The sequence below is a fragment of the Rhinolophus hipposideros genome (genome assembly GCF_964194185.1).
Source record: "Rhinolophus hipposideros genome assembly, chromosome: 8".
Taxonomy (NCBI): Eukaryota; Metazoa; Chordata; class Mammalia; order Chiroptera; family Rhinolophidae; genus Rhinolophus; species Rhinolophus hipposideros.
In genome coordinates this window covers 61,947,060-61,965,788 of record NC_138054.1, presented here as the reverse complement: position 1 = coordinate 61,965,788, position 18,729 = coordinate 61,947,060, and the positions used below count along the sequence as shown (strand labels likewise).

General features: G+C 52.3%; 1 protein-coding gene across 1 annotated transcript in view; it reads right to left on the bottom strand.

Moving 5' to 3' along the window:
- The window catches only part of TRABD2B (TraB domain containing 2B), a 217,195-nt gene that overhangs the window by 37,097 nt on the left and 161,369 nt on the right, over positions 1 to 18,729 (bottom strand). Inside the window, exon 3 of the mRNA XM_081054907.1 lies at positions 4,210 to 4,356. Coding sequence (XP_080911033.1) covers positions 4,210 to 4,356 — 147 coding nt within the window. The remainder of the gene's footprint in view (positions 1 to 4,209; positions 4,357 to 18,729) is intronic.

The following is an 18,729-nucleotide window of genomic DNA, read 5'->3' as shown; positions in this document are numbered from 1 at the left end:
GTGACAAGGAAATGGCCTTCGGAACCATCAGAGAGCTATGAAGGCAGTGCTTTGCTCCCCTCCCCTTCTGTCAAGGGTGCAGGCAGAGGCCTTTCCTCCTCTGCTTCCTGACCACGAGTGTGTATTTGTGGAACGATGAATCTCCATTCCTTAGGGAGCTAAAAAATTTAACAAGGATAAGAACCAGAAAGTTCAACATCAAAGCTGCAAAGGAGTTAGGCTAGACACTCGGGTTCCCGGGGCTGCCTAGCGCTTGGCTGACATTCTCTGCCTGTTTCATGCTGATGGGCCTTGGCTCCATGCCAAGGATGGGGCCTGGGTTTGGGCCTGGGCGGGGATGGGAGCAAATTAATGATGTCATTAGACTTGTTGGCAGCCTTAAATCTCCTGTGACAAGTTTAAGTGCAGGACGCATGATAAGACTTTAAAGAGGACACATCAGGTCCCCAGGGCCCTAGAGTGAATAGTCTGAGATGGGGTGATGAGAAGACAGGCTGGGCAGAGCTAGGGTGGGGCCTAGCCATGGGGGATGACTTCAGCCTAGTTGGGCTCCCCTGACCCATGAGCAGGACTGGGTCAGGTCTGGCCGTCAAGTGCTCAGCCTTCATGCATCGGAGACCTCAGCGGCCTCATCCCTTCTCCCCGTCCCATCCATTTCACAGTACCTTCCAAGAACTTCCACGGGTCTGGCCTTGTCAGGGTAGGGGGCCACAGAGGGCCCTCAGACTGGGTCTGCTGCCTGGGATGAAAGTCACAGCCCCGTGGAGAGTCAGACTGGCACAGGGGAACACTGTGGGATCCGTGCTTTGAGAGGACGCCGCGGTGTTGGGGAGCTGAGGGAGGCAGCTACTCGTATGATCATGTGTCTTGGTTTGTCCAGGACGCTCTAGGTTCAGAACTGGGACAGGCTGCCTCATGCCTGTTAATTATTCTGACCCTTAGTTATATATGAGCTTTCATGCTCAAAAGTGTCTGAGTTTGGACAATAAATACATGGCTACCGTAACCTAATGCAGGCTGGGGCCTCAGACAAGGCTTCCCAGAGGAGGGATCCCCGCTGATTCAGGGGATGGTGACAGGAACTGTAGGAGGTGGGCCTCCGCCATTTCTGAAGGTGGGGCTGGGTGAGGAGGCCAGGCAGACCAAGGGGAAGGCGCATGGTCCCTGCTCCCCAACCTTATCACCCTGGGCCCTGTGCCTGTCCCACCGCGGCCCCCAGGGCCTGCGTCACCATCCTCTGCTGTGCAGCCACAGGCATCTTTCTGACCACACGGCTCTCAGGCTGGAACATTCCAGGGCTTCCTCCTCTCAGGGGACATTCTCAGCCCTGCACGATCTGCCCTCTGCTCTGCAGACCATTCCTCAGGACCTCCCATTTTCCGGCACCCCCACCCCCCACCAGGCAGCTTGCTCTACCTGCCAGCCCACCCAGTGGACTCCACTCTTCAGCCTGGCTCCAATACCACCTTCTCCCTGAAGATTTCCCTGACTACAGGCAGTGACTGTACCCTGACAGCTCCTGTGTCCTCAGTTCCCCACAGCCTCTGAGGCCTCCAGCTGCACACACAGCCCCCTTGATAGACCCTTTCTCTATTAGCCTTGCTGCCCTGATGCTAGGCTTTTCTGCAGTTGGAGTCAGGGCTGCCTAGGCCCTCTTTTGAGGGATAGGCTGCCTGTGCACTGCTGGGGGTAGCCCGGGTTGCTATCCTCCTCCAGATGGACCAAGCCACCTGCGCCCTCTGTCTCATTTCAAGTATGGGCGCCGCGAGGAGATCTCTGATGCAGTTCACCTGCCAGAGATAAATCAGGGTTCTGGACATGGGCTCAAAGAAAATCTGAGCTTGCAATCCCTCGAGGTGACCCCATTCTCCCTCTCTCAGGTTAGTGTCAGCCACAGCCGTGCTGCACACCCCTGCCCCAGCCCTGCCACACCATGGCCAGGCACTCTCGAGTGGTGACCAGGTCCCCTCTGCCACAGAGCTGAGCTCCCTGGCTGCTCAGGGTCCGACAGCCTCTTCCCAACAGACGACAGAGAGTGGGGCTCTGTCACAGAGTGAATGCCTGGTGAAATGCCTCTGAGCTTCATGGTGTCGGAATTCTTCTCTCCTCCCTCCCTCCTCCATCACGGAGAGTCGGAGCTCTCAGAATCCTGAGCCTCCCGGGGCCCAGTGTCCGGATTGTTATCTTTCACCCTCTACACTGCACTGAGCACACCACGCACCTGCATTCGCTCATGCGACACTTGCTCACTGATATGTCCACTCTGTGCCAGGCCCTGCGCTGGCCCTGCGACCGAGAGATGAGTACCACGCCTTGCCCTCAAGAAGCTCTGGGTCTAGCGGAGCACCGCGCAGACAGAACATCACAGCCTGATGATCCTCGGCTGTGCCTCCAGCCCCAATTCTCTTCCTCCTCCTCCCCTTTGCCCCCTCCCCCTCCTTCCCTCTCGCCCCCTTCCCCTTCTCCTCCTCTCTCTCCTGCCTCTGGTTTGTTTGTATGCAGTTTCCTCTGCTGGAACATTCTTCCTTCTCTTGTCTGTGGTCAATTCAGGTTCTTCTCTGACCTCTCATCTTGCAGGAATCTTTCCTTTTCCCCACAACTGAGCCCCTACCCCCAAGCCCATCTAAATTCCTGCTCCTGCCACAGGCTCCAACTACATCCTCTAATCTCCCTCACAGCAAGAATCAATCACACTTTGGTGTGATTGCTGGTTGAATCTCCCCATCTCTCCTCTGAGCCTGTCAGCCCCATGAGGGCAGCTCTCGGGCTCCCCCATAACCCTTTTCATAACAAGGTTCCTGTCCTGCTCTGTGGCCGGCACTGCTCCAGCTAGTTGGGATATATGGATGAATAAAACAGACACAGGTTGCCCTCAGGGAGCTTCTGCTCTAGTAGGGAAGGACAGACAATAAATAATAACTAACCAATGAATCAAGATATATGTGTTTCAGAAAATGATAAAAGTCACGGGGAAAAAGCAGAGCATAAGAAAGGGGATGAGAGCATGGGAGGAGGGTCAGGCTGTACTTCTAGGTCAGCTAATTGGGGACCTGCTTCATTGAGATGATGATATCTGAATTAAATCTTGAGGGCAGAGCAGGGGTGAGCCCTGGTGACACCTGGGGAAGGGCATTCCTGGCAGAGGGGTCAGCCAGTGCCAAGGCGAACTGTGCAGCGTGGAACAGCAATGAAGCCAGTGCAGTCGGGGTGGTGTGTGCGAAGGGAGGGCAAAGGACATGGAGTTGGGGGGGACCATGGGGCCATGCAGGCCATTGTAGAGACTTTGGATTTTCCCCTGAGAAACATGGGGAGCCATTACAACGTCCTGAGTAGGGATGTGGCCTGTTCTAATTCAACTGCTTCTTGCATGACTGGAGATTCAAGCACCATGACACAGAAAGCACAGCAGGCCTAGAGGTACCCAGGTGGGTCCCTAACTCTATCCAAGGGGCCAGGGAGAGTTCCTCAGAGGAGGTGGCATTTGACCAGGGCCAAGTAGAAGGACACCAGGAGGGAGAAGGCTGAACAAAGGCAGAGCAGTCTGAAAAGATAAACTGTACTAGGGAAGAGCTGCATGTGGCACAGGTCAGCAGCACAAGCTCTGCGGTGGGAGACCTGGGCTGTGACAAGGTCAATGGAGGGCCGGACATGGAGGGCCGGACATGGAGGGCCTCGAATGCTGGCCAAAGTATCTTGGAATTTAACCTGAAGGCAATGGGGAGGCCTGGTGGAGCCGTGCTCAGCTCCCACTGCCTGCCCAGCCTGGAGGTAATTTTTCTCTGGGCCTCGAATCAAGATGGAACGCCCTGGGCTGGACTCAAGCTCAAGCACTGAGTGTGCGCTTTTCCCTCCCTGGGCTTTAATTTCCCCAGATGCGAAATTGAGCGTCACAGAGGCCTCCCCGTTCTTCCAGGCTAAGCTTCTAGGGTTTACACACACCAGGCTCAAGTGCTACTCTTGACAACTTGATAAGCCAACAACTACTGAGTGGTGTGGCCTTAGGCGAGTCTCTTCCCCTCTCTGAGCCTCAGTTTCCCCATCTGAAAAATGAGGATCCAATAGCTCCTGCTTATTATGGCAGGAGAGAAGACTACCCGCACCTGGCTCACAGTAGGTGTCTAAATAATAAACGCCAGGTGGGTTTATGTGGGCCTGGCTTTGGGAGCTGGCGACCCAGAGGCTCTGTGGGCCAGAGGAGGGGAGCCTCACCTGAGACGTGTCGTGGTTGAAGATGACAGCGTTGAGATCCCCGCAGTTGTAGTGCTTGATGAGGTCCTCAGTGGTGTAGGGCGCCTGCAGGCTTCCGGCCCGCACGCTCTCGTGCTGCAGCAGCGTCTGGTTCAGGGCAAACAACACCTGGGCAGAGTAAAGAGCAATAAATAAGGGCTGTGCTCAGAGAGATGGCTGGAGTGTCTGACACCTCCGGGACCGGCAGTCCTCCTTCTGGATGTTCGGGCAGAGAAGGTGTGTGGGGCTGGCACCAGCTGGCACAGCCTGAATATTTCCACACTGCTCGCTCCTTACTCCCTGGCCTCTGAACACGAGCAGCCTGTTCTCATCCCCAGGCCTCTGCCCGCACAAGTCCTAGCTCCTGTTCTGGGTGTCAACAGCCTATCTAATGATATGGCAAAATGTGAAACCTAGGGTGGGTTTTGGAATGAAACGTGAGTTTTTTGTGGGGTTTTTTTTGGATTCTTTTCTTTTTTGGGGCTTCGTAAATTTCTAGAATGAGCTCAGACTTATTTTGTAATCAAGAACACCTCCAAATAAAGCAAACCACTTAGATGCCAAGGCCCAATCCAAATGCCACCTGCTCCAGAAGCCATCCTCACACCCGTCAAAGGCCTAGGGGCTGAGTCCCTGTGAGTCAGATCCAGGCTGACAGTCAGAATGTGTTTCTTCAAGCCCCTCTGTGCTCTGGGCCACCATGCTGGGTCCTGGGGACACAGCTGTGCCCCAGGCAGACCTGCCAGGCATGGGGATCACTTGGAATGTTATACAGAATGCCAGATGCCCAGACCCCAACCCCGGGATCAGCATCTCTGAGGTGGAGCCCAGGATGTGTATTTTAAGAGGCTCCTGGAACTTCTCTATGGCCTCAAACATAGTGCTTCTGAGGTTTGAGAACCATTGAGGACCACGGCTCTAATGGAACATGGCTTGCCCGAGGTACAAGGGCACTGAAATATGATCTAAAATGTCCTGTTTAGATTGTGAAACTGAGGCCCAGGAGGGGAAGGGACTTGCTCAACTCCTGTATGCATTTGGGGCACGCCAGCACTACATGGCAGGAGTTCCTACCAAGTAGCATCAGTCACATGGTTCCAGAACACATAATATGAACAGAAAAGCTCTCTAATAGGTACACAAAATCTGGCCAAAATACTGTCATGGGCAATGAGGCCAACCTTGTGCTTATGACATCATCTCCACCCATCTCCTCCTACTGCTTCCAGTGGGGCAGGAGAGATGGATTGCACTGGCATGCAGCGGCCCAGGCCGCTCCCTCTAACGAGCTGGCTGGAGATGAGGTCAGACCCCACCATCCCACCTCTGGGCATTCCCCAGGCTCTGGCCATCACCTCTGAAATCCGATCTGCAGCCACCTGGTACAGGGTGTTGATGGCAGCACGGTGGCTGGGGATGGACCACAGGCAGCAGTGGCCCTGTTGCTGAGGACATTGCTAAGGCAAGAGGCACTTTCTCCCCCATGGCACATGCCTTGGATGAAAGCATCTGTGTAAGCTGTTCTCCTCTGGAGGCTGGGACACACAGACTTTCTGTGACTGCAACCTGCTGCTGCACACGCCTGCCTGATGCTTCTCAGAGTTGGCGGGGCCACACAGCAGCCAGAGGAGGAGGTCATCCTGTGGTAAGGTCATTCGCTCAGGCATCCAGAAGACCTGCCTGGAGGTCTAGACCTTCCTAGACATACAAGATCACTGCCTCAGTCATGTGCTCCTCGTGGAGCTGGGAGGTATTCTAGTGAATTAAGCACATTACAACCTGTAGGGTGCTAAGAACAGTTCTGGCATGTAGAAAGTGCTGGATAAATGCTTGCTAAATACCACTTATTTAGCAAGCATTAGACCTAAGCCTTTCTAGATTGGAGCTGAAAGGGCCCGTGGAGGTCATCTGGTTCAGTGGTTTTTCAAACCATTTTTAGCCATGGAATCCTTTTTTTTTTTTTCGTTATTATTGTTTTCTGGAGGAACCTTACTTGGAATTCAAAACGTGCAGCAGATAAAAATAGAAACTTCCCTGACTGACGTAAGGGAGGCAGGCTGGAGCCTGAAGTCCTGCTGACTCAATGCCCTCCTTTAACAGGGACTCTCAAAGCTGCTCTGTGGAACCCATAGGTCCCTGGAGCCCAGTTTGGGAACCACTAATCTCATCCTGAGCCCGCATCATAGAGGAGAGGAGACAGAGGCCAACAATGGGCAGGATGAGGCTCATGCCAGGCCATACAGTGAGCTGGGGGCAGAGTGGGTTCACAGACGAGTCTTTTGACATCCAGCCTAGGAGGCTCTGCAGTGCCCTGCTCCACTGGGGCTAGGTTTCTGGATGCCCACTGGCACAGTCCACACTCATCTCGCACACACGGCCATACCCATTTCCTCTCTGGAGCCTTGTGAAATCACCAGAAATGGCCAGGGAGTATTTATTATTAGTTTGGTAGACATAGAAAATAGAGGCCAGATCATTGAAGAGGCATCCGTGTTGTGCGGGGTGGAGAGTGGTGGGCTGTGCCTGAAACCCAAGCCTGTCATCCCGGACTCCCCCGACCCTTGGTGGCGTTTGGGGAGATACTGCAGGTCCTGGTGCTTCCCTTGGTCTTGGCACTCATCTCCTGAAGCGTCCATTGCAGATAATTGGCTGTTCCCTGCCTGTCTAGACCGAGAGCTCAGTGAGGGCAGGAAGCCTGCCTCTCTGTTCACGGTTGAACCACAGGCTTTCAGGAACTGCTTCAGAAGGAAGGAGGCTGACACTGAGTCACAGGCCCTTTCCCCCACAGCTCCCACCTCGTATCCATCCTTTGCAATTGATGAGGCAGTCCTCATCCATTCACTGCTAGGATCACTATGTTTATCGAGCACTTATGTGTTAGGAACCCTTTAAGCTCACATTAATTTACTTAATTTTTATAACAACTCTGAGGTAGGTCTAGTATTAGCCCTATTTAATAGATTAAAAAACAAACAAACACAACTGAAGCAAAGAGATATTAAGTAACTCGCCCAAAGTGACAAAGCTGGGGGGGGTGGGGTGTGCACTTGGGCCTGGGCAATGGAGCCATGGAACTGTCCCCCTGATTTACTACTGTCCACTGAGGGCTCCTTCTGCTCTCCCTGGAAGACAGCCAGCAGGGATGGTGTCCCTATTACAGATGGGAAACCAAAGAAACAGGGGAAGGACCGGCCCAAGTCAAGGCTTATAAAAGACAGAGCTAGGGTTTGAAACCACAACTGTCTGGCTCCAGACGAAGTCCCCACGACCAGGACTTTAAAGTAAGATGTGTTCCTTCATGAGCATTCTTGGTGCTTCCAACAGACATTGGGAAGTTACACTCATTCATTCATTCAACAAACATTTGCCTTCTGTTGATTCTCTGCAGAGATCCGGGGCTGCTATAATAATTGGGCTTGGTTTCCGCCTACATGGAGCTCATTTTACAGGCAGATCTGCCAAGTGGCCATGACAGTAGAGGGTGGTAAGTGGGGCCTCTAGGCCCTGTGCAGAAGAAGCAATTTGCCCTGAGTGCTGCCTCCCGCCCATTCACCCAGAATTCCCAAGCCTGCATTGCTCATTGACTCTCAGGCCTCCATGCCTTCTGCTCCCGGCCACTTTAGAATAACAAACCTTCCTTGCCTGTAGCCTCGGTGGCCCACTCTAGGATAATGTTTATGATAAGGCTTTGACATGGAATAACAAACACCAGGTGAAGGCTAGAGCCGCCTCGCTCCCCCTGGATGGCCGTGTGTGAAGACCGGGCCACCAAGAGCCCTTGAGCATCCCGGTGGCCACCCCCTCCCACCAGTGCTCCCTGGCCAGGAGCTGGCCTGCGGCGCCTGCTGTGTGTAGGCCCAGAATTTAAACACATCTTCAAACATGGGTCTAGGACGGAATGAGGCAGGCGCCAGGAGGGTGGGGACGGGTTTATTGTTCCAGATTAGTCTAGTAAACAGTCCTAAATGGGCTGGAATGGTGAACACTGAGGCCTTGTGTTCACTTGACAGCTCGGCAATGTCATTGCATTGTGAGAGGAAGGCAGCAGGGCCCGCTGGTGTTGGGACCGCGGGCTCCTTTGGATAGGCCTGGCTCCGAACTGGGACTCCGATGTGGGCAGTGGAGCATTTCTCACAGGGCAATCACGGCAAAGGCCCCAACCCACTCGGCGATGCTTACGGAGCACCGGCCATGTCCCAGACCCTGTTCTAGGTGCTGGCGATTTACTCAGGACAAAACACACCCAAATCCTGCTCTCATTGAGCTTATCTGCCAGGGGTGAAAAGAGAATCAGTAAAATGGTTAGTGAAATATTAGTATTTAGAATGTTAGAGACACAACAATGATTCGATTGAACTGGAAGGTAAGACTGTCCCCTGGCCACTTCGGGCCCCTCATGCCTCTGTATTAACAGGCTAAGAAGGGACTTATGTGCTGGATAGGTGACTGCTTCTGGTTACTGAGGAGAATTGGTTGGCTACTCTGTACAGGAGGTAAGGAAGAGTAAGTCTGGAGTACAGCAGATCCCTTAGGGCATGTCTTAGTATTACCATACCCTGTGCTTCACTAACATCAATGGAAAAGTGTAACAAGCCAATCCACACAGGACGACTAATGGCCCAGCACCTTCAGGAATGAAAGTTTGGTTCTTTACCCTACCAGGTAAAAAACTACAATTGGCTGAGGTGTTTGCAAAAGGCAAAGGGAATATGGTAGTTGTAGTGGCAATGGAAGAAGGTAGTTATAAATACTAGCTACCACCCCGTGATCAGTTACAGAGATAAGGACACCTGTTATCAGGACCATTTCTTCCTTATTTTGTTAAGAGTGTGTGTGTGTTTGTGTGTGTGTGTGTGTGTGTGTGTAGAATCTTTGTTTTCTTCTATCTCTTCGTTTTCTTTTTCCCCATTATGTAACATAAGATATATTGACATTATATCATCATATTTAAGTATGGTTAACTTTACATCCTATGTTTAAGATATACTTAAGTTATAGAGTATCGAGGAGAAGAGCAGACATCACACAAGGAATTTGTATCCTCTTCTGGGGAAGGCATTAGTGTGTTTGGTTGTAAACAGGTTCATTATATCATGTTAGGCAAAGTTATGACCTTGTCATTCTCTTTATTTGGAGATTAAGTATGGTTTAAGGATACGCATATGGGTACCAAGTTGACAAAGGGTGGAACTGTGATAGGTAATTTTATTTGTCAACTTGGCTAGGCCATGGTACCCAGATATTTGGCCAAACATTATTCTAGATGTTTCTGAGAAGATAGTTTTTAGATGAGATTAACATTTAAATCAGTAGACATTGTCTAAAGCAGATTATACTCCATAATAATTGGATGAGGGTGGGCCTCAGTCAATAAATTGAAGGCCTTAATGGAGAAAGACCAACCTCCCTCAAGGCAGGGAATTCTGCCCTCAGACTGCCTTTGGACTAGAACTGCAGCATCAACTCCTCTCCCCTGGGTTTCCAAAAACCTGCAGATTTTGGACTTGCTAGCCTCCAGAATATGTGAGCCAATTCCTTAAAATAAATCAATGTATGTATTTAAGTGTGTATGTATGTATGTACTCTATCTATCTGTTTGTCTGTCTGTCTGTCTGTCTGTCTGTGTGTCTATCTATCAATCATCTATCCATCTTATTGGTCCTGTTTCTCTGGGGAACGCTGATACAGTATGATTACATAGAGAAAACGAAGCAGGAAAACAGTGGGGAGTGATGAGGAAAGGGGGAGCAGCAGGTGCAAAGGCCCCGTGCATATCTGAGGAGGAGCAGAGGCCAAGGCAGCCGGATCTGAATAAATAAGAAAGGGAATGCTGGGAGATGAGGTCAGTTGATAAGCATGCCAGGTTCCATGGGCCATTGTAAGGATGTTGAGAAACCATCCCACACTATAATCCTTCCAGAAAAGGGATTGCTATTTCCACATGACAAATGAAGAATCTGAGGCCTCGAGATGGTGAAGTCACTAGCAGAAGGTCTCACATTGCAGAACTGGAGCAGGGATTGAAACACAAGTCCAGCTGACAGGCCCTGGGTTCTTTCTGGTCCCTCTAGGCCTGACCCGCCAAGCTGCCCCCACCCACCTGTGGTAGGAAGGACAGACATAGACAAGTCAGGGCCAGCGTTCGAGGCCCAAATTCTGAGTGGTCAGCTGGGAAGCAGGAGAGATGCTGGAACCTTCGCCCTGGGGCCTGGTCAGAGCTGACATGAGGAGATGAAAGATGTCACCATTGCCAACGTAAGCCCACCTGGAACATGGCCTCCCTACACTGTTTTCACTCTTTGCCCTGGTCTGACGAAACCTCGTTCAGACCCTCATTTGTGCCGAGCTCTCTTCCCAGCCTCAGGACCTCCCCCTTGCTCCTCTGCCTGGAATCTTCTTCCCACCCACCTTTCACACTCCTCCATCACCTGGCTGCAGACGCTCCTTCCTCAGGAGAACTTCTGGACCACTGCACTCCCCCCATGGCATTACTGTATAATGCTCATGCTTCTTACTTGATGGCGACACTCCAAGGGCAGAGAGCACAATGCCTGACTTACATAGTAAATGCTTCATAAATACTTGTAGAACGAATGAATGAAAAGCTCAACGAGTCACCTATTTCATTAACCCATCCCAGTGCTCCCAGGGCACAAAGTTGGGAGAGCTGAGCTCCCTGAACCCTGGGCTACATCAGTCAGTCAGTGCTCTAGGCTGGGGAGGAGAGCAGGTCTGCCTGGCAGGAAGCCTTCCCCAGCCGGGGGGGGGGGGGGGCATTTCCTCAAAGGTTAGAGCTCACCAGACTCTGGCTGAACTTTATTTATTTATTCTCTTGCCCCATCGGCAGCACCAAAGCAGTGCCGACAACTTCCCTGCTTCCTGCTCAGTATCTTGAGTCCCCGCGGGGCCTGCACACAGAATCCTGTCTCGGACACTGGGCTACGGAGCAGCGGGCATCCAAGTAAACACAGGTTTCCTGGAGCCGGGACTGGCTCTGGGCTGGGAGGCAGGACGAGGATGTGGTCACCATTAGAATCTCCAGTAGGAAGCCCTAGGCAAGTCACCTTTCTTCCCTGGGCCTTGTTTTACCAACCCATGAAAAAGACCAATTGACACATTCATTCAACAAATATTTATTGTGCATGTAGGTACCAGATATCGTTGGAGGCGCTGGGGGTACAGCAGTAAATACAACAAATAAAGATCCTTGCCCTAATGGAGTTTTTGTTCCCATAGGAGGAAGTTGTCAATAAATAAAATCAACTAATGAAACATCTATGTTGGGTCATTTGTCTCTGCTCTCCTTTGTGTCTGCAAGGGGTTTAACTCAGGAGAACTTGGATGTCTGGTTGCAGCTTGTTTCTTCCAGGAAACATGTACCCAGGGGTTGGGAAGAGAAGACTGGAGAATAGACCGAAATATGCCTGGCTTAAAACACACACACACACAAAAAACAAACAACAACAACAACAACAACAACAAAAATCTATGTTGGAGAATTATCACTGCTAAGGAGAAAATGAGGCAAATAATATAGGAAGTGTGTGTGTGTGTGTGTGTGTGTGTGTGTGTGTGTGTGTGTGTGTGTGTTTTGGGAGTTCACATTTTAGATATGACGTCCAGGAAAGGCACAATGAAAAGTGACATGAGGGAGGTGGCCATGTGGATATCCGACAAAAGAGTGGTCTGGGCAGAGGGAATAGCAAGTGCAAAGGCCCTGAGGCAGAGCAAGCCTGATGGGTGTGAGAAGCATGCAGGAGGCAGGTGTGGCTGGAGAGGAGTGAGCGAGGAGAAACTAATAGATGAGGTCTGTCTCAGCGTGGACCCAACAGAAAACATATTGTGCATTGCCAGTGAAGTGAGTTCCAATGAAATAAGTTCAGCTGCAAGGGTAATTGAAGCCTGCTGAACGATGGGAATATTCACAGAGGTGTGAACAGGGTATGGTGGAGCATGAGGAACAGCAGCAGTGGGAAGCTTTCCTGTCCCTACGCCTTAAAGGGAATGGAGTGGGTGTTCAGGGACCTGAACCTGACCAGAGCCACAGCCTTTGGAGGGGAGCAGAGCTTCTGCTCCCTGGCCTGGATTATGGTGGCCTGCAGAGAGGAAGGGGCAGAAGGGGGCAAGAAATATCCCGTTCCCTTCCTGCCCTTCCTGCCAGTGCTTCCCATTGAAATCAGGATAAGGGAGCCCAGGTTATGTCATATGAGTTCAGGCTCAGAGCAGGGAGACCAGAGGGTCTGTCTGGAGAAGCAAAGGAGGATTTCACGACGCAGTTGGAGAGGTATCGCAGGGGGGCAGCGGGGGATATCCCGTTGGGTCAGGGGGCCTTGAAGCCCTTTGACTTCTCCCTGAGTGAGGCGAGAAGTCCTGGAGGACTGCTACAGTATGTGTGTTGGTGGAGAACCCAGGGCGGCAAGAGTGAAGCAAGGAGATCAGACTGAGGATGAAGGCAGCTCTGTCTTCCTCCTAAAGGGGTGAGGGGAACCGAGCACGCTCCTCCCTTCCCTCACCACACCCTATCCACAAACCCTTAGCCACAACCCAAAGAGCCATTGATTTGGCCTCTTAGCACAGATGTTCGCTGCTCTGTGGACGCCTACCCGTTGGACCCCGGTGGTGAGGCCACATCCTCCATCTGCCCTGCCGTGTGGGCTGGCTGAGCCCTTTGTGCTTTCCTGGGCAAGCAGTGGAGACTGACTCACCCAAGCTTTCTTTCCTTTTCTCTGAATGCCTAGTTTCTCCACCCAAAGACCACCCTTAAAGATCCCGGCTTTCCTCTTCTGTCCTTCAAGTCATGGCAGGGAATGCTCATAAATCCAGAGCCACCCACATGAGGAGATTAGCTCTCTGCTGGGTAGGGAGGCTGATAGCCGAGCTGGGCTGGGTGCGAGGGGCAGGTCCAAATACTTGGGGTCTCCAGGAAAGGAGTCTATGTGGGGTCTGCCCTGTTGGAGGACAAAGGGGTCCCTTGGTTTTCAGTTTTAGGCACTGATAAGCTGGACGGCAGTGGGAGATGGGGATTCTGGTGGCTCTGACCCAGATCAGTTGTGGAAACTACTCTCCAGGTCACAGGATCCCCCTCTGTACCATGAAGTTGTGGGAGTATCTCTCAGTGCTGGAAGTCATGTTTTATGAGCCCAACATTTTAGGACATCTCATGATTTAAACAATCTACGGTTCCGGGCACTTTGCATATGAAAGCTCACTTATTCTTTATAACAGCCTTGCGAGGCCAACATTTTACAGACGAAGGGAAACGAAGGCTCAGAGAAGGAAGTGACATCCCATGCTCTCCCACTGCTGACGCTCCATGGCTTAAGGCCTTACTTAGCTCTGCCCAGGCTTCATGCTCCAAGCCCTCCCTGTCCCTGGTGTCAACTATTTGACATCTACATGGATCTTTTGTTGCTCCAGTAACCACCTGTGATTTAAATTGAATACACACTGTGCATGGAGAAAAAAGAACAAAATGTACTAGAAGGTTCCAGAGAATCATCTAGGCTGATCCTCCCTACCCCCCCGCCGCCCCATTCTCAGTTATAAAGTTTCAAGGAACTTCAAGGTGGTGGAGGAGATAGAGAAAAAGGTGAGTATAAAACCAAGTGATAAGTTATTGATAAAAGGATGAAAAACGAGGGCCTTGAGGCGTCAGAGGAGGTTTCTGATGCAGCCTGGGAGTTGGTGCAAGGGTCAGGCTATAAGCTGGGCTGTGCGGGATGAGTGGGGCAGAGAGGGATAAATGTTCAAGGCAGAGGACATGAAAGGGGTGGTGTGTTTAAGGAGTGTCAGGAGTCAGGCCAGGAGGGAATCCAGTGATGAAGGGCCTTCCATCTCAGGCCACGGGCTCTGTACTCTACCCAGAAGGCGTCCATGGCTCTTCTCTGCCTGATCTTCAGTCAGTGGGCTAGTCGCTTGTGGTGGCTGAAATGGATGGCGACCCATAGGTGAGCAGACTGAGACCTACGGAGCCACCATGGTCTACACGATAGGCAATCGGCTGGCGGTGGCCCTGGTTACCCTCATCACCGTTATTATTATGAAGTGGCTGCATCCATTGGTTGGCAGTGTGCAGTTTTTATTTTTCCTGCTGTGTCAGACCTGCCTGCTGACACAGCTGCCTAGACTTCAAAAGGCCAGTCTCCATTTTCATTTGCAAAATCAGTATGAAATTCCTAGAGGGCTTGTCTAATTCCTTCTGGTCTGACCACACAGCAATTACCAATTTGCAGGCAGGAGGGGGGCGTCTCACAGGCCCTCCAGCAGTGTGGGGACCTCTGCTCTGCCTTGGTCCTCGGCAGCAGCCAGGGAGCATGGGATTGGAGCAGGCACCTCCAGGTGGCCTGGGGTGGGAAGTAAGGGGCTGACTCTGTGAGTGCTCCATGCTGGGGAGTGGAATCGTTTGTCTGCTAGGCCACAGACTACCAAGAGCTTCAGAGACGAACACTGCATAGCAACAGAAAGGGCAGGGCTCTGACCCAGGTTCACATCTGGTTCCAGCTACATGCAGGCTGTGTGAAGTTCCTGTTCTGGCGCTCCTGGTGACGTGCTGCTATGAGAACACAGGACAGGCCCTTCTCCTCTCTGGGCCTCAGGTCACCCATCTGCCAAGTGGGGAGAATAATAGTTGTTCTCCCTGCCTAGTGAGGTAGCATTCTAAAAACCTGGTAAAGCACTGCTCTCCTTCCTTAGGGCATTTAAAGAAACTTCTGTTTCCTAAGGAGCAGTGGGTGGCTGTAGGGAGTCAGCATGTGTGAACTGGATTCTCATTCACCCTGCAGCATTCAGTATGGATTGGTTCCAGGTCCTGTGTTGGGTGCTGGGGCCATGGAACCAAATCAACACCATTTCCATCCTCAAGGAGCTCAAGGTTCAGTGCTGGGGTGGAGCAAGGGAGGAGGTATCCAAGGAAGATTTGCAACAAGAAGCTAACTAACATCGCCTGTGAGAACTAGGCTCAGGATGTGTACGACAGAAGGACACACTCATGTTGCAGGGGGAGGAGCACATACGGAATTCCCAGAGGAGTTCTGCAGGGATGCCTGGTGGGAACACGCACTTGCCATGCCGAAGAGCAAGAAAAGGAATTCCAGGGCATGGCAGTGTCCGTGCAAAGGCTGGCAGCAGCTGGCAAGTTTAGGGAAATGCAATCTCATGGCTGGAGGGTAGTGTGTGGCTGGTGGAGGGCACGAGATGGGACCCGAACAGGGAGCAGAGGTGAAATCTGGAGCTCAGACTTTATTGGAGGGACCAGGGAAAGCCACTGTGGTTGTGAAGCAGGGATTGACCAGCCAAGCTTTCGGTTTAGAAGCTGCCCTCTGGCTGCTGCATGGAGGAAGGATTAGAGAAGCATAGACGATAGGCTGGAGACAGTCTTAACTTTCTTTGGGCTGGAAGAGGTGAGGGGTCCCACCTGGGTCTGGGGGATTTGGGGATGCATGGAAGAAGTGAAGGCAGGCTAGAATTCCAAATCCTCCTGGCTTGGATGTTCTAGAATCCTCAAACTCAGAGCTCTGAGTCTCTCTTCTTACACACATTGCCTCCCTCTCCCTGCCCTGAATTTTGGGGCTGGGCCCTCACCCTCTTCTCCTCCACTTCACGAAGGCTTGAACCCCACTCAGGGGAGCAACTGGACAGAGTAGAATCAGGTCCAGAATGGCAGAAAGGAAAGAAGACTGCACAGGCCTGGTATGGGACCTGGGACCTTGACATCCAGGGGATGGACGTTCTTGCAAGAGTACATCCTGCATAGAACAGGAGACAGCTGCATAGAACTTGACCTCACAGAAAAAAACTAAAATGCAATCCCAACTTCTCCCACTTTTTGCCTATTCAAAGTCATAAGAGATACTTCCTAGCAGCAGGATGGGTGAGTTGGAAACTTTGACTTTGCCAAGAAAACGTGAGGTGAGGGAGGGTCCTTAGAGGATACTGAGGCCCAGAGAGGGCAGGAAGGTGCCCACGGCCACACAGCAAGCTGGGGGAGGCAGACTAAGGCAAGAATGAGGCATCTGTCTGCTTTACTTGGGCAGCTTGGGACTCCTATGCCCCCTTATCCTTTTCTTACCCCCACCAGAGAAAGGGAAAATGTTTTTAGACCCGAGGCAAAAGAATGTGAAACTGAAATCTGAGCCTTGGGTCTTGGGAAAAGAACACAGAGAAGTCAGACACATTCTGGATGAGCAAAGATCTGCTTACGCTGCAGAGGGGAAATACTCAGGGTATCCAAGGCCTCCTTGCTGTGCAGGTCTGACTTGGGAGGGCAGGCCAAGTGTGAACCTAGGGGAGCAAAGAAGGACCCCCAAAAGTGCTGGTTAAAAGACCGGTCTGCTTCTAGGATCCATCACGAGCAAAGGGAAGACTGCTCCAGCCTCTTAGCCCTCTGCCTGCAGCTTTCCCATGAGGCCTCGGGCCCATGCTGGCATTCCACTGCCCTGCCTGGACCTGCCACGAGGGCCCTGCCACATCATGGGCAGAGGTCCTGGTTGGCCCCCACTTGTCTACACCCACACATCCATCTTGCCTCACCTAGAAGCTCACTTCCACAAAGAAGGCCTCCCTTCAGCTTCAGCTCGTGTTTGTCTCCTTTTGTGAGCTTCTGCAATTGAGAGAGCCCAGGTTCAAAACCAGTAAGTGTGCTTTTTCACAAGAAGATGGAAGGAGCACTCTGGGAGCCCAGATGTGGAGCCAGAGCTGGGCAAAAGCCCAAATGTGGGCCAGAGCCTCGGCATTAAAGAGGGGCCTCAGAAATCGTGCAGTGCAGGGGTTCTCGGCTCTGGCATTTCATTTCAAAGTCCACTCCACTCTGGGTTCCTGCCACGTTTCCTTGGGGGACCTGCCACATTACAGGAAGAGGAGCTGTTGGTGTAGTCGTGTCAGAGAGCTCGTTCCTGGCCCGGCAGGCCCATGCCACTGCAGTGCAGGGATATGGACTGTGGAAAGGACCTTCCTTATTCAGTCCTGGTGCCTGCCTCCTGGAGGAGCTAACCTATTTCTGAGACTGGCATCTGTTCCTCTGGAGATGGGGGCCCAGTGCCTTCACAGGACACGAAGGGGTCTCCTCGCTGCCCTCCCTCTCGGCCACACCCAGGCCCAAGCAGCCAGAGGCTAGTCCTGGGGGCCTGGGCCCAGGAGCAGGCCTGGGAGGTCAGCAAGCCTGGGAGGCTCCCCCTCAGCTCCTCAGCCCCCCTTTGAAGGGGATCAGGTTCCCCCACAAACATAATTGAACAAAAATATGAGAGAGAAAAGGTCTTTGTTCTCCCATTTACAGCGTCAGAAAATATGTAACAAATTAGCCGTTTATGAGGTAAGAGAACAGGGCTGTGCGCTGCGGCCGGGAGGCAGGGCCGCCGTACAAGGGGGCCTTTCAGCGCGCCGAGTGTGGGGGGCAGCCAAACCCGGCAAGGACGGGCTCTGCCGCAGGCCTGCCTCCCTGCAAGCACGGCCTGGCACGGGCAGGACCGAGGGAGGCCCCATCTGACCCCCTGGCTTGCACTGGGTGAAGCTTGGCAAATGGAAACATGGCGCCAAACAGTCAATAATGAATACCGCTCTTGGAAGGGTCAGGCGGCCAGCGAGTCGGAGTGGGGACCAGAAGCCTGACTTCAAACCTGCTTCTGACTGGTTCCCCAAAGTGGCCCTGAGGGATTTCCTCTCCTTCTGGGGACCTGCTTTTCCATTTCCACCAGGAGGGTGTTGTTCACAGTCATCTCTTGGGGCTCCTCGGACGCTTGTCTAACTGCAGGAAGGCCTGCATGGCGTCCCCACTGATTTTGCTGAACCTTAGGAGTGGGGAGGTGGTTCTTGGCATTGCACAGGGTTTTTCTCTCAAATACCTTTGAGTTTTCCTCCAGGGTTTGATCAAAAATTCCAGCTGACGCATCAAACACAGGACGTCGTTAAGGTCAAGGGGAGGGGGCATATGTGGAACCAGGGAGGGGGTAGCTGGCTGAACAGGAAGCAGCCCCCTCAGCAGGGAAATGGGAGAACACTTGTCTCTTCAACCTCATCCTGACCTTTATTTGCTTCCCCGTTGTGTCCAGAAGAGCAAGGTCTGGGCTGAGAGCATTCTGAAAGAGATTCTTTAGGTTATCCAGCTCAGTGATCCTCAGAGTTGGGACTGAACAGTCTCTACCTTGACCTATGACCTTGACAGTCAACAAGTCCATCACTCGTATTTCATGGCTTTGGCACCTCACAATTTGGAATTTCTGATTCCATGGTTACACCATGTGTATCCAGGGCCTGTATTTCCCCAGAACTAGGCAGAGGGCAGGCCAGTAAGGCCCTGCAGGATTCTCCCCTGCAGCCATGGAGTGGGACTCTCCTTTGAGTCACACAGTCTGTGCTCCAGGCCGGCTGCACTTTCCTCTCCAGTCACACAGGGGCAGGAGGCTCACGGAGGCCTGAGCTCTGAGAACAGATGCTGATGAGATCACGGGTCCGTGCCAGTCTGGTGTAAGGAATCCCCGAGAAAACGGGGTGCTGGGCTTCAGCATGAAT